Raw genomic sequence first — 17,026 nt, forward strand, 5'->3', positions numbered from 1 at the left:
TTAACCTCCATTCATAAAATTAGATCCAACAAGTTTGCCAAATACAAATAGCCAAATCACTATGAATGTAACATTTTTATAACTCCTGATTGTCTTGTGATCCTTCCTGCTGTATGTAGTTTATTTTACTCATGTGTAATAATATAAATGTGTATGTTAAAAAAGAAACATAAGGTAATCCCCCTCAGGAACAGTCATAGGGGAGGGAAATAATGGGAAAATGGGGGGGGAGGAAGGAATGGGAGGATACAAGGGATGGGATAAACATTGAGATGTAACAAGAATAAATTAATAAAAAAAAAGGATCTAAAAAAAAGAAACATAATAAAATATTTTAATATATATTTTATTAATTTAGTCATATTACATCTCAATTGTTATCCCATCCCTTCTATCCTCCCATTACTTAGATGCAGAGAAAGTATTGGATAAAGTCCAACACCCATTCATGTTCAAAGTTTTGGAGAGATCATGGATACAAGGCACATACGTCAACATAATAAAGTCTATATACAGCAAGCCAATAGTCAAAATCAAATTAAATGGAGAGATACTTTAGGAAATTCCTCTAAAATCAAGAACAAGGCAAGGCTGCCTACTCTCCACCTATCTCTTCAATACAGTACTGGAAGTTCTAGCGAGAGCAATAAGACAACAAAAGGAGATCAAGGGGATCCAAATGGGAAAAGAGGAAGTCAAACTATCCCTATTTGCAGATGATATGATAGTGTATATAAGAGACCACCAAAATTCCACCAGAGAACTCCTACAGCTGATAAACACCTTCAGTAAATTGGCTGGATACAAAATTAACTCAAAAAAGTCAGTACCCTTCCTATATACAAATGACAATCGTGCAGAAGAAGAAATTAGGAAAACTACACCCTTCACATTAGCCACAAGCAATATAAAATATTTAGGAGTTACTCTAACCAAGCAAGTGAAGGATTTCTTTGAAAAGAATTTCAAAACTCTGAAAAAGAGATTGAAGATGACATGAGAAGATAGAATGATCTTCCTTGCTTGTGGATCAGGAGAATTAACATAGTAAAAATGGCCATCCTACCAAAAGCAATCTACAGATTCAATGCAATCCCTATCAGAATACCTACACAATTTTTTAAAGACATTGAAAGATCAATTCTCAACTTCATATGGAGAAACAAAAAACCCAGAATAGCTAAAACAATCTTGTACAATAAAAGATCCTCCAGAGGAATCTCCATACCGGATCTCAAGCTGTACTATAGAGCAACAGTAATTAAAACAGCATAGTACTGGCACAGCAATAGGCTGGTTGATCAGTGGAATCGAATCAAAGACCCAGATATGAATCCACACACATATGGTCACTTGATTTTTGACAAAGAAGCCAAATCTATTCAATGGAAAAAGGATAGCATCTTCAACAAATGGTGCTGGTCTAACTGGATGTCTATGTGTAAAAAAAATGCACTTAGACCCACATTTTTACCATACATAAAACTCAAGTCCAAGTGAATTAAAGACCTCAATATAAAACCAGACACACTAAACTGGTTAGAAGAAAAAGTGGGAAAGAGCCTGGAACACATTGGCACAGGAGAAAACTTCCTGAACAGAACACCAATGGCCCAGGCCCCATGAGGCTGAGAAGCACTGTCAACAGAACAAAGCGACAGCCTACAGATTGGGAAAAGATCTTCACCAACCCTACATCTGACAAAGGTCTAATATCCAAAATATATAAAGAAGTCAAGAAATTAAGCATCACCAAACCAAATAACCCAATAGAGAAATGGGGCTCAGAACTAAACAGAGAATTCTCAACAAAGGAACATTGAATGCCTGAGAAACACTTAAAGAAATGCTCAACGTCCTTAGCCATCAGAGAAATGCAAATCAAAACAACTCTGAGATTCCATTAGAATGGCTAAGATCAAAAACTCAAGCAACGCCACATGCTGGCAATGAACATTCCTTTATTGCTGGTAGGAATGCAAGCAAGTACAGCTACTTTGGAAATCTATCTGGCACTATATCAGAAAACTGGGAATAAAAATATTTATAAAAATAAGCCATTATTTTTATATACTTCTGGGAATTGAACTCAAGTCCCCATGTACACTCAGGAGGCACTCTACCAACTGAGTTGAATCCTCAGCCCTCAAATAAGCTATCTTGAATATTAAAAAACAAATTCAAGTCACAGCACATGCTAGAGAGAATGTGGAGAAAGGGAAACACTCTTTCATTGCTGGTGGGAGTGCAAACTTGTATAACCACTTTGGAAATCAATCTGGAACTTCCTCAGAAAACCAGAAATAGCTTTACCTCAAGACATAGCTATACAACTCCTAGCCATATACCCAAAAGATGCTCCACCAAACAACAAGAGCAGTTGTTCAACTATGTTCATAGCAGCTTTATTCATAGTAGCTATAATCTGAAAACAACCTACATGTCCCAAAAGCAAAGAATAGATACAGAAATTGAGGTTCCTTTATACAATAGAATAATACTCAGCTATCAAAAACAAAGAAATAATGAAATTTGCAGGCAAATGGACGGAACTAGAAAAGATCATCCTGAATGAGGTAAGCCAGACTCAGAAAGAAATGGATGAGTGGGCATTAGGCCAGCATAGATGTCTCCTGAGAGACTTCACCGAATGGGGGTGATCAGAACAGATGCTAAGCAGTTGGATTCTTAGCAGAACACTGAGATTCATATGAAAAAGTGAGGGGATGGAAGGACCAGGAGGGAATAGGAGCCCCACAAGGAGACTATCAAGACTGGTAGATCTGGACCTAGGGGGACCTGCCCAGGTAGTGCACCAACTAAGGACAATGCATTCAGAGAACCTAGACCCCTTGTTTAGATGTAGCTGATGGATTGCTCATGCTCCATGTGGAGAGGGAGGAGTAGGGACTACCTCTGACATGAACTCTGGTTCCTGCAACTTGATTGCTTCCCCTTGGTGGGGAAGGCTTGCAGGCCCACAGAAAAAGGGCATGCAAGCTATCTTGATAAGACCTGATAGGATGTAGTCAGATGGTAGTGAAGTCCTCCATGCCAGAGGACTAGGGGAGGGTAATAGGGCAGAGATGGAGAGAAGATGGGTATGGGAGGATACAAGAGAGGGGATAAAAATCTGTATGTAATATGAATAAATTATTACAAAAAGAATATAACTGTCAATCAAGTGTCACATTCATCCTGATAGAAACCATTCTCCTTGTTTACACCCAATTGGGACTATTATAGCTAGCCAGCTATATACCTTACCTTGGTCTTCTCTGTAGGAACTCACAGTACCCTGGAAAGAGACTCCCCCAAATTTTTTTCCTTTGGCTATAGTTCACAACTCACCTGGGCACTCCAAAATGGTGACCAAAAACTTATACAAAAAGACGTAACCAAAATCAAACTCCAGATGCCCAGGTCCTATTATAAAGTTACAAACAGTATGAAAAATAAAAGCAACATATCTTCCTAAAGATCATAAACTATAGTATATATCTCCAGTGGGTATAATTTAAATGAATCTCAAAACACTGGATTCAAAAGAACATTTATAAGCACATTTGGGAGTTCAAATAATTCAAAGAGAATTTGGATAAACACCTGAATGACCTTAAATAATACAGAAATAAATACCTGATTAGAATGAAAACAACACAATTGGCCAGTATATACACTGTTTAATGTCTAGAAAACATAAATACCTCAAAGAATGAAACATTAAGAGATGAAGCAACCTAATCAATGAAAGAACCATAGATTTGAACAAACACATCCCCAAAGAAGAAATATGAATATCTGTTAACTTTTTTCAAAGTGTTCAATGTCAGTGACCATCAATAAAATGCAAATTAAATTGCTTTGAAATTCTATCTTATCCCAATAATAACGTATACCACCCAGAATCCAAAGAACAAGAAATTCTGATGAGGATATGGGGAAAGAAGAGCACTAATTTACTGTTGTTAAGAATGCAACCTGGTCCGAAAACTAGAGACATCAGTATAGTGATTCCTCAGAAATTAGAAAAGAATTGTTATGGTACCTGTACTGGCTAGTTTTATGTCAGCTTGACATAAGCTATAGTCATCAAAGATGAGAGAGCTTCAATTAAGAAACTGCTTCCATGAGCTCAAACTGTACAGAAATCTAAAGGTCATTTTCTTAGTGCTTGATGGGGACAATCTCAGCCAATTATGGGAGATGTTATCTCTAGGCTGGTAGTCCTAGATTCTATAAGGAAGCAGGTCGAGTAAGTCATAAGGAGAAAGCCAGTAAGTGATACTCCTCTGTGGCTTCTGTGTGAATTCCTATCTCCAGGTTCTTGCCCTGCTTGAGATCATGTCTTACTTCCTTTGCTGATGATTTTTTCATATGCAAACACAAACCAAGCCCTTTCCTCCCCAAGTTTTGTTGATCATGGTATTTCATCATAGCAATTGTAACTCTAAGATAGTACTGTACCATGCCTTGGCATGTGTCCTAAAAAACTTCATATTCTAATAAAAATAATACTTTATTATCCATTGCTGTTGTATTGAAAAAAACTAAGACAGAAATTCATCCTAGAAGTCCATCAACTGATCAATGTGCATATAGACAATGGAACTTTATTCAGCTGTTGAATTAGATTGCAAAAATTTAAGGTAAATAGCTGGAACCTGAAAATTTATATTTAGAGAGAAAACCCAGGAACACCAAAAATGCAAATGACATACGTTCTTCTCTATCTGTGAATCCTAGCTTTAAATCTCTTTTTTATCTTCTAGGTTAACTTTGGAAGCCATGACTCTCCAAGAGATCTTTAGGAGAGAATGCCATAATGGAGGCAAAAGAATGGAATGAAGAAAATAAGAAAGTACAAAGATGAATACTAGTGTAGAAAGATTTACACAGGGGAGGTGTGGAGGTAAATCTGGGGAAATTAAGATGGTTAATAAAATCAGCAGCCATATAGAATCCTACTATATTGTAACTGAACTACAAAATGTTTTGATGAACAGAATGTCTTTCCAGACATGTATGTAAGTATTATGTATTGTGGTGTATGTATTTTACATATATGTGTGTGTGTGTTGAGGAGTCCTAAAAGACTCCCAAAAAGCAACATAGAATCTTTTAATTCCTTCTGTTTCCCTATAGTAATTGCATGTTCAGACCCTATTGCTCCAGACACTACACACCTTGAGTGTACAAATTATATAGAACAAGCTGATACTGAGGTGAAAGCTTCCTTCTTCTTTGATAGCTCTCATGGGCATTGACAGAAGGTGGATTCTGGGAGGGCTACCTCTCCCAGCTGAATAATTAACTAACAGCAGATTCAAGGAAAAGATAAATCAGTGCCTTCAATCCATTAGTAGCCAAACCATGTGCCAATATATAACTCAAATCACCCACCCAACATACAGAATATATTTTGGTAGAATGGTTACTTTGCTCATCATGAGATTCCTGGGTAAGTAGATGTTTATTCACAGCTGCCCTGAAAAGTCACACAGCCACTTGGTGTCCAAACATGACCAGCAGAATCAAAGAAGGGTTAGAGAGGAGGATGCATGGACCCTAAAATGCACATAGCAAAATGCACATGGCATTCTGAAATACACATGACCCTCTAGGGTCAAGAACAGAATTTAAGTTTGGGTGAGAAAAACACTCTATAGGTTTAAATCCTTTATGTGCTTCCTCACCAGAGGATAGAGCTACATGGGAGACTGCAGGAACTTTACAAGCTACAATACATTAAATACGTAACCCAGTGGAAGAGATCCCTTACCCCTTCCTGTCACATTCTATGTCCTGTCTTCCATAATTTGACCTTCCATCTGATATGTTCTAAGTTTGACTATATTCATCTCGGGTGCATGGTAACAAATAAGCTTGGACCCAAAACTCAAAACATAAACATAAGTAAACTGCTCCTATCTCATCCTTCTGCAAAATATTTTATCACAGCGTTCAAAAAACTAATCCAGCACAATTACTCCTCACCCTATGCTGAAATACCTATGCACTGCAATCAGCTGCAATTACTTAAGAAAATTTATTGACCACTTTTCTTTAATCTATGCATATTATACTCTCTTAATTATGATTCAACTGAAAATACTACATACAGTATCTTTCAAATTTAGATAATAGTATACAGAAAATAATACTAAAATATGCATAACTCAAGTAATAAGTGCTGTGAGGTGCAAATAATGATGGCAACCTGAGACAAGATTGATTTCAAGGGAATCTAGTCTAGAGGACATCATTGTAAATCTGTCATGAAGGATTAGACAGTCAATGAGAAAGAGAATCATGGCAAAAGCAAGAGAGGAAAAAGAAAATTCTTGACTATTGGATGCTAAGCAAGGCATTGAAAAGAGAACCACAGAAGATAGTCTCTCTCCACCTTCATGTGTGCATGGATGTCGATGTATCTCATTACAAAACCTGACCACACTTTTCCAATGTTAAAAGTGAAGACATGGTGAACCTGAAGGTTACGACTCTACTTGGTGAAAAGAGATTTAACAGACTTCTCTTGAAAATTACTATTTGTTTACCAAGCACTATGTATGGCAAAGACCATCACTTCATTTATTCTCTACCACTGCAGAAATAATTGAGCACTATAATTATAAAATATATTTATTTCACTCTTAAAACACTGAAAATATGATTTTAAAAGAATTTTTGTAAGATATAACATTTATTTAAGCAATATAAAATTCAGTGACTAAAAAAAAATGCATCCTTTCCTGCACTTTCTTGAGCCTTTTGATGAAAGAGGGATTTGTCAACCGTAGAAGTAGTCCTTGACTCTAGAATCTTTTTGAGTAGTGCCATCATAAGGAGATAGTGAAGCCCTGAGCAACACAGCTCCAGAAATGCTACAGTCTGTATTTGTATAACAAGTTCTGTATCGATCAACTTTCACAAAAAATGATTGTTTTTTTTTTATTGTTTTACATGATTGAAGATCAGACAACAAATGAAACAAAGCTGTGAAAATAGCCCACAGAAATAAGAAAAAAGTCTCTCTGTCAGAACAATTTTTAACTGATCAAAATGGCCCTCAGTTGCTACATTAGACTGTTTCCACATCTTCAGGATTTCTTGAAGAACCCTTCTCTCCACCTTCTTCCTCCTCCTGGGTGTCCTGCATGGCTCTCTGCAGAAGCAGCTTGAGAGTTCTGCGCTGGAACCTGCGGTGCCTGATGGAGCCAACGAGGAAGTAAATGATGGGGTTAGCACAGCTGTTAACACAGGATAGGAAAAAGGTTTCATGATAAAAATCACAGATTTTACCATCATACAAATGCTCAACCCATTCGGAGATGAGCCAGTAGATGCCAAAGGGAAGACCAAAGAACAGGAAGAACAGCACTGTGAGTGCAATGGTCACGTACAGTCTGGTCACAGGAATCCTGTGTGATCCACAAAAGATCCTGACAAACAGGATGAGGCTGAACCCACAGAGAACCACAAATAAAACAATGGACCATGCAGCCATGATGTCATGAAATGTCAGGCACCAAAAGAGGTCAAAACCCTTATACAGTAAGCCACATGCATTCCCTCTCAGGAGACTCAACAATAGGGACAGAGCCCAAAGCAAGGCACAGGTGACAGCTGATGTGTTTCTTGGACATTGGCAGCGATACCAGATAGGCCACATGACAGACACACAACGCTCAATACTAATGGTGCTGAGAATGCTCAGGCCAGAAAGATAAGCAAATTGTGGCACAACATAAATAAAACGGGGGATATCTATGTAAGTGTTGCTGAAACTATAAAGGACAACATGAAGGCAAAACAGAAACTGAAAACACAGGAAGAGAAAGTCAGCCACAGCCAGGTTGATGATGTAAACAGAGAAGGCATTCCTGTGCATCTGGAATCCCAGGATCCACAGCACTATGGCATTTAGTACTATTCCAGCCAGGGAAATGATGAGAGAAAACCAAATCATGACTTGGTCCTTGATGTCACAATATGTGAAATCGATGTAGTCAGTTCTATTCAGCAATACGGTTGTAGGTTTCAAGGTTGGAACACTTAGATCCTTGCTTAGGAAATCTCCACTATTGTTCCTGCAACAACAACAACAACAACAACAACAACAAAAGACATGAGCATAGGCTGTGTACTCTCTGATTCTCAGAACAACCCTATTATGTGGCAATGACTGACCTGCTTCACAAGGAACAGAAACCAATTGTAGAATGAAGTAATTAATAAAAACCAGTATTTCTGGAGCCTTGTTTTGAATCCAGTTTGGATTTTTGGGCTATCTACAACCCATGTGCTGTGCTGATATGAGAGTAGTTGATGGCCTAAGTATAGACATAACAGGCTGTGTCAGAAAGAAGTAGAGCTCTGAACCCAGCTTTCCTACTGTCCTAAAGCTGGTTTTTATCTGCTGCAGGAATTCGGAAGGCAGAAGCATGGCTCTCGGGGATAGTGGGGGTTCAGGGAGGCTACTCAATGGGAAATTATGGAGATCATAAATCAGAGTCATGAAGGGAATGCCAAGTCTACTAAAACCAGTATAAGAATAATTAGACCTATAGTGTAATGTGACTCAGTCTCCATTTCAGATTTGAAACTAGAAAGCAGGAAAGCCTTTGAGGACAGTAAGCACTTTTCTGTTGTCTGTTCCTATACCACAGGTGTACATTTCTCTGTTGAGACACAGTGAGTAATGAAGATATTTCACTGATTTATTATTATTAAAAAATTACTTATATATGTATATATACTACATATCTATCGCATATAAATTGTATGTAATAATCATCCACAAATGAATAAATTAATGATAAACACAATAGTAGATATAATTTTCTATTGTGTTTTTGCAAATATTTTGAGCAAGGTTAATGCCACAACACACAGGGAAAATATCATTGCTGATGTCTCTGTAAGCAGAAAGTTCTACTGTATTTGAAAGAATGGATTATGTTGCAAGATGGCTAATGATGAACTTTTTAATTCCCGAACACAAGAATGTCCAATACATAGCTATATTGATGACCTAGAAGAGTTTCAGCCCAGAATGTAGGCATTGATTTTGAGATTAACCGAATTTCTAACACTTCTGAGGTGTAAAAAATGAATTTACAGAAAAATTAACAGGAAGGAAAAAGTGACCAGTGTGCTAATTAGAGACATTGTGATACAGAAACATCTACTGGGGAAGACAAAGTGTAATGTAAAAAAATCTACCAGAAATAGTGGCTCACTCATTCAATATCAGATTCTAGAGGTTGGGCAGGAAGATTTCAATGAGTTTAAGCAGTGTCAGCTCTTGAAAATAGCTTGAAGGAAAATAAAGGAGCAAAAAAGAAGGAATAAAGAAAGGAAATGTGGGAAGGAAGGAAGGAAGGAAGGAAAGAAGGAAGAAAGAAAAGTTAGAAACCAGTCTCAACTTTGGAGACCCTGGGTATCATTTGTACAAAGATGCAGTCTAAAGCACAGAAAACTAATTTCATGGCATTATAGCCTTAAGGATTTTCCTTAATCTACAAAATGTATGGACATTCTAACAATGGTGGAAGAGTGAGAGTGAAGGATAAAAGATACTGGATAAGGACAAGAATATCACAAGAAAACCAACAGAGTCAAGTAACCGAGACTCATGGGATATCAACCAAAGAGCATGCATGGACTGGAACATATGTAATGAATGGGCAGCTTGATTTTCATGTGGGTGCTGTAGTATGTTGAATGAGTGTGTCTATTACATGGACTCAGGTGCCTGCTTTGGATCATGTCGCCCTAACTGGGCTGCCTTGCCTGGCCTCAGTGGACAAGGAGGAGCTTATTCATGTTGATATTTGATGTGCTGGGGTGGGTTGGTGGATGGTTTCCCTTTTCTGAGAAGAAGGGGATGGAGGATAGGGGAAAGGGAATGGGAGGGTGGGACTGGGAAGAGTAGGGGATTGCTGTGATCAAGATGTAAAGTGAATATATAAATTTTAATAAAGAAAGAAAGAAAGAAGAAGAAAGTGTCAGAAGTAGTTGACACTTAAAGAATGCTGATGTTAAAAGCTACAGGAGCATGTGACAACTTAATTTAAAAGTAAAACCTATCAGCATAATTACAGAATTTAGTGTAAACATCTTACAGCTAGAAGAGAACAGAAATATAAAGTTCCACACCCTGAAAGATATAACTGTGAAACAAGTGTCACACCCATGCTGTTATGAACTACTCTCCTTGTTTACACCCTTTTGGGACTACTCTAGCTATCCAGCTAGACACTACAACTTGATCTTCTCTGTAGAACTCACAGGACCCTCTTGAGAGGCTACATTCCTCAAACTTTGTTCCTTTGGGATTCCTCCAAATTATGTAGTCTATGACACACATGGCAACTGCAAAATGGTGACCAAAATTTATATAGAAATACATAAACAAGAACCAAACTCAAGATGCTCATGTCTATCAAAAATTATAAACTAGATCATGAATCATACAGTATGTGTTCCCAGTGAGTACAGTTTAGACAAAGCTCAAGACAAAGGATTCAAAAGAACAACAAGCATGTTCAGGAGTTCAAAAAATTTGAAAATGATTTAAGTAAACACCTGAATGAACTTAAAGAAGACAGGAAGAAATGCCTGACTAAAGTAAACACAACACAATTGGCCATCTATACATACAGCAGAAGACTGGTGTCTAGAAAACATAAAATCTCAGAGAGTAAAACATCAAGAAAAAAACCAGAGATTTGAACAAACATCTCCCTAAAGAAGAAATATGAAAGTGTTCAATATCAATCGAAATCAGGTAAATGCAAACTAAGTTATCTGGAGATTCTGTCTAATCCCAAGCAGGATGGTTATCACCAAGAAGCCAAAGAACAAGAAACTCTGGTGATGATACAAGGAAAGAAGAATGCTAATGTACTGTTGTTGGTGAGAATGCAACCTGGTACCTCCACTTTAGACATCAGTATGATGATTCCTCAGAAAATGATATACAGTTGTTGTAGTACCTGTACTGGCTAGTTATATGTCAAATTGACACTGGCTAGAGTCATTAAAGAGACTAAGCTGAGAAAATGCCTCCATTAGATTGAACTGTGCACAAGCCTGAAGGGCCTTTTCTAAGTTAATGATTAATGTGGAAAGGTCTAGCCCATTATGACTGGTGCCATTTCTGGGCTGTTGGTTCTGGGTTCTATAACAAAGCCATAAGAATCAAACCCATAAGCACTACTCCACTGTGGCCTCTGCATCAGCTTCTGCTTCCAGATTTCTACCCTGCTTAAGTTTCTACCTTGACCTCCTTTGATAATGAACTGTGATGTGGAAGCATAAACCAAATAAACCATGACCAAGTTGCTTTGGTCATTGTATTTGATCAGAAGGATAACAATCTCTCTCTCTTTTTTTTTTTTAGTTTTTCAAGACAAGGCTTCTCAGTGTAGACCTGGCTATCCTGGACATGCTTTGTAGACCAGGCTGGCCTGCAACTTGCAAAGATACACTTACCTGTGCCTCTCAAGTACTGAGATTAAAGGTGTGTGCCACCACACCCAGTAACTAAGATAGTCCCAGACTATAATATGCCTTGTCCTATCCTACAGATTTTATATCTTGATAAAAATAATCCTTCATTACATACATTCATTGCTGTTATATTCATAATAACTAGGATAAAATTAAGCCTATATGTCCTTCAACTGATAGATGTATAATGAAACAGTATACATATATACAGTAAGACTTAATTAAATTGTAAAGATATATTGTATAGTGAACTTTTCATGTAAATGGCTATAACTGGAAAAAAACTATATTGAGACAGAAAATCCAGGAACAACAAAAAGGTAAATATCATATATTCTCCTCCATCTTTGGATTCTTACTCCAGAACTTTAATTTTTGTGATTTTCTAGGATTACCTGTGGAAGCCAGGACACTATAAAGAGGTCTTTGGGAGGGGGTGTCTTAAAGAAGGCAAAAGAATGAAATTAAGAAAGTCTGAAAGTACAAAGATAGATATTGGGGTAGAAATATTTACACAGGGGGAGATATGGAGGAAAGGGTGAATAAGGAGGTTGTGGAGGTAACCAACTGTTTTCTGACTTCATATGACTCCCACTGCATATGAAGAAATATTTGCTTAGTGCTGGAAATCAGATAAAAATGCAAGCTTGGAAAGGGTATAAGCATTATAGTGAAGCTGAATTCAGCTTTTTAACTAAATTGACATATCATTGAGCTGTTCTTAATATTTATATTTATACTCACATATCAATACTAAACCTTAATCAGAGAATCTTCTTTCTCAATAAAATGGTTGTCAAAGAAGAGATATTTCACAGCACAAGGTAAAGAGAATAAGAAATGTTTGCATATTTTACCTTAAGAAAGTCACTGATATCATCTTTTCTGAGGCTCAGGTAACATTACAGAAGAAAAAATAATAATGTAAGAGCAGGAAAAGTAAGGAGAGCTTCAAAATAGCATCTCCTCACCAAGACATAGTCATTCCAGTCACAGATTCAGAGAAGGTGGAAATGCCTAGAGAGATTATGCACAAAAATATTTCTGTGAACAGCCAAGCATGGATGGAGGATGAATCATGAAAGAGCTATCTCTCCAAGCTGAATAATTGATGAACAACAGTTTCAAGAAGAGGAGAAACCATTTACTTCAAGCAGTTACCTACTAGTAACCAAATCAGGAACCAATAGATAGTTTAAATCACCCAATTGCAGACAGAATAAATTTCTCAAAATAAAACTAAAAATGATCTCAGTAGAACTCACAGAGATGGAGTCTGATAGAGATGGGAGGAATAGTTTAGAGATCTGGGGAGAGTAATCAGAGTACATCGTGGCATGAATAAAATGATCAAAGACTGAGATTAAGTAATACTTAATGACTGGGCTGAGCACAGCTCCCATGTGATCACAGCAACATCCAGGTCTGAGAGCAAGTGACTTCTACTTTATGACAGTTGGCAAAGCTCCAAACTCCATGTTTTTGGGAAGATTGGAGATGGGTTAAACATTTCATGTAACTCATGCTAAATATGTACATTATAGATAAATTATACAGAAATGTGGTCCTCACAGTCACTCAATTTTAGACCAGCTGGTGCCTACTGAGACAAAAAATGCACAAAGAAATGGAAACTTTCTACTGCAGAAAATTGGTTGACTGAAGCAATGACAGAGCCATGTTTTTAAAGCAGTGCCTGTACTCATATGTCTGCCAAGTCGAAGATGATGGAAGAACTCTAACAACAGAAGCATATTTGAGTAGTTGGTACAGAGGATGACAGAGTAAAGTGCAAGGGAAGGGTAATACCTTGCTTCACTGGCTTCACACAGTCCGGTCTGGCTGCTTACAAAGCTGTCATGAAGGACTTTCATAACTCCTGTTTCTACAGAAACATGAGTCTCATTGAATTTTCCACCTCAGTTGTAGTTACATGGTCATTGACTAAGAAAAACAGATAATACTCTTAGGAAGACTCTATCAATAAACATCTTACCTTTCCTCCATTACTCTTAAGCAAGGTGGTATGCTTCTCTGTGACAATGAGAAGAGTCCCTTGAGTCCATTGTCAATACAAAGGATGTTGTAGCAGAGAGAATGAAGATAAACTAAGGCTTGAGGGACCAGTATGAGGGAAGAAAGACCTGTGGTTTCCTGTCCTTAATCTTCACTGAGTGTCACTGTATTGAGTCATTCTCTTCATCAGATTGTTCTAAACATTTGCCTGGATCCTATCTCTCACCCTCTAGTCATGCCAACCCCCATGGATCCTCTTCCATGTAAGTTCTTGCTGTTTTTTATCTTCCTGCATCCAGGAGGCAAGCAATGCCAAGCAATGTGAGCTAGTGATGTAGCATTATCTGGGTATCAGACCTAATTTTATGTTTCAAACCTACACAATGACGAAGTAATAAATGTAAAGATAATGGTCAAATTGATGTGTTTGATGAAGTGACTTGAAAATACATCAGATAGGAGTCCTGGTTTTGAAACTTGAAGAGTTCCTTCTGTCAGGTGCCCAGGCTAGGAAAATATTTAGGGACTGTGTGGCCTGAAGTCTTCTGGGACATCCTCATTACTGCTAAGCTAGCCGAGAGGTCAACTCAGCACTCAGCAGCAGGGTCATAAAGAAAGAACTCAAGATGTTGTCTGTAGGAGTGCTGGCTAAACCTGCTTCTGCAATGGTGGAAATGTAGAAAACCAAAAAGTCAACAGAAGAGGATAGGTCTTCAATAAGAGTTATGAAACTAGAGTGAGAAGGAAGGAAAAAGGAAAACAGATCAAAACCAAGAAAATGGTGATTTGGTTGCAGTGAGTTATGAACATAAAAGGGAACGCCTGGTACAAAGTGCACTCTGACAATATCAAACAGATCCCATATCAGAGAGTGAGAATTAGGAAATAATAAAATAGCATAAATAAGAAAGTGGGGCAAGAAAAATAAAAAACAAAGGATACATTCTGGATGGCTTGCAGTCAATACTGCAGCAGTCTTGATATTGAACTCATGACCTCAAGCATGCTAGGCAAATGATTTTCCCATCACTCTATCTGTCCCCATGTTCTGCTTTATGGGGTGCTGAAACAATCAACTCTCAGCTCAGAGAGCACAGTGTATTCTTTCTGAAAGTCTGAAGACCTTGAGTGTATACTTAGCGGAACATCTCATTTAATCATCGTCTCAGCAAGTCATGTGATTATTTTGCTTGAGCAGAGAGCAGAAGAGCAGTGCCTATGGACAAAGAGTCTTTACACATGGCTCCTAACAACCTGGCCTCTGAGAAGCCAGGAGGGAAAGAAGCCAGGACTGTTTAGTCTCAGAGATATGCCTCAGTAACTCCTGCCTCACTTTTATGTGATACAAAGTACTTTTATAACTATTTTGCAAGTGTGAATTTAGTAGATATATGGCATTTAAAATTCTATATTTATTCTGTATATGCGAGTTTGCATGTGTGTTGATAAAAGTTGATGCTCTTACAAGTATTCATACATATGTGTACACAGGCTAGTGAAGACTGAAGCTCAATGTATCTTTCTCTCCACTGTGTATCTTGAATGAAGGACTTCCACTTAAAACCAGAATTTATCTGTTGAGCTATTATTTTTAACTTTCATTCTCCAGGATCTCCCAAGTGCTGAAATAAAAGATAGGCTACAAATCTGCATCAATGTGGGTGATGGGTATTGGACCTCAGTTCCTCACAATTGCATGGCAAGTGCTTTACCCACTCAGCCATTTCCCAGGTCTAGTTAGGAACATTTTCATAGAGGAACAAATCACAATTCACTATCTTTTAAATATGAATGGTTAAGAGATGGGATTATTCTATGTGTTTGCAAGTTTATTTGTGTTAGGTTGATTGTTTGGTTGGCTGGTTGCTTGGTTGGTTGCTTGGTTTGTTCAAGAGTTGGTTGTCTGGTTTGTTGGTCATTGATTGATTGGTTTGATCACTGGTTGGTTTATTGGTTAGTTCTTTTGTTGTTTGGTTGTTTGGTTCACTGGTTGGTGGGTTGATTGGTTCCTTGTTTGATTGGATGATTTTCTTGATAACCAGGAAAGGGTAAGATATTAATTACAGGATGGTTTGGTCATCTGCTTCTTCAGCTTTACATTCCACATAGTAAAGTTATTGACTTCTCATTCTACAGTACTATGTACACTAAGTGGCAACATTAATTAAAATATTGCATACAAATATGTTTAGAATATATTAAATTTCTTCTATCACCATATGATATTTTAGTAGATTTTACTACAAAAAGCTGTTCCTTTATTTTGGCCCTCTCAAAGATATGTGAATTTCATAATGCCTTTTATGGTGGTATTACATCTTTTAATTTTTTGCTAGAGTGTTATGAAAGAAAAATGTGAGTATGATATATATATACATATATATATATATATTAAATGAAAGAGTGAGACATGTAAAAATCTTATCAGAAGTTGAAAGTAATGGCACTTAAGGAAAATCTGCCTCCAAATGTAAAGGTGATAACTTCCTAGAGTGATCTAAACAAGAATTGTAATAAATGGCTTTTTAGATATTTAGGGATGAATGACTGACAGGTCTGTGCACATGTTAAACAAATTTCAGTTGAAAAAAATTAAATAGTGCTTTTTAAGTCATTTATTTCACTTACAAAATTAACATTTGTTAACTGGGCATGTACTTAAAGGCCTGGTAACAATCAGCAAAACTAGTCTTTGTAGGAACAGATAGAAATTAAGTCTTTCATTTTAATCAGACAGAAATTGGAGTACATTGAAATAAACCCATTAGAAATGGGATATTATGTGTCTATTAGGAGCTATGGCAAAAGGAACCTTGGCCTTTCTGGCAATTCTTTAGTTCTGCAGAAGAACAGAATGGTCAACATCAGAAACAATTCTAAACTCAAGAGTTGGTGACACTCATATATGGATGACATGACTCTATTCATGTGATTCTGAGAATACTGATGACACATTTACTTAAGAGACACTGTCTTATTTAATGTTCAAGAGGATGTTTAATACCTTAACCATTATTAGATCCAGGACCAAGGAAAAGAAAATTTGTTGTTGTTGTTGTTGTTGTTGTTGTTGTTGTTGTTGTTGTTGATTTTTTGATCCTCCAAACTGATAAAGGCATTGTCTCTCAAAACATGTCTGTTTACCCAAAGCAGAGATTTTGCCACTGTTACTGCTTGCCTAAATCTCCAGGATTCAATGAATAAAAGTAGCTCTACATTAATCCTCTGTAAAAAGGTGCTGCAAAGGACTCTGTAGAATCAAGTGCATAGAGTTAAGGACCAACACATCAACAGCTGGTGTTGTTGGCATTTCTTTTGAGAGAGTGTAGAATCAATACAGTTAAAGAACAACCAAGAAGTGTACCCAAATAAGTCTGAACCTAGAAGAGTATGGCACAACAGATGCATGAAGGCAGGCTATGGAAGAGGAAGAGCCACACTGTGAACAGAAGGGTCACATAGAGCCTTGTCATGCATATCTGCCTGGGAC

At 37.3% G+C, this 17,026-nt stretch overlaps 1 protein-coding gene across 1 annotated transcript; it reads right to left on the minus strand.

Annotated features, from left to right (window-relative positions):
- Positions 1-7,084: 7,084 nt before the first annotated feature.
- Positions 7,085-8,595, minus strand: LOC127192421 (mas-related G-protein coupled receptor member B2-like). Its single transcript, XM_051149697.1, has 2 exons — positions 8,585-8,595; positions 7,085-7,784 (listed from the first exon to the last, which is right to left on the minus strand). Exons 1-2 carry the CDS (start codon positions 8,593-8,595, stop codon positions 7,085-7,087), a joined length of 711 nt encoding a protein of 236 aa, XP_051005654.1.
- Between the last annotated feature and the right edge of the window lie 8,431 nt (positions 8,596-17,026).

The sequence above is a fragment of the Acomys russatus genome, chromosome 7 (assembly GCF_903995435.1).
Source record: "Acomys russatus chromosome 7, mAcoRus1.1, whole genome shotgun sequence".
Lineage (NCBI taxonomy): Eukaryota > Metazoa > Chordata > Mammalia > Rodentia > Muridae > Acomys > Acomys russatus.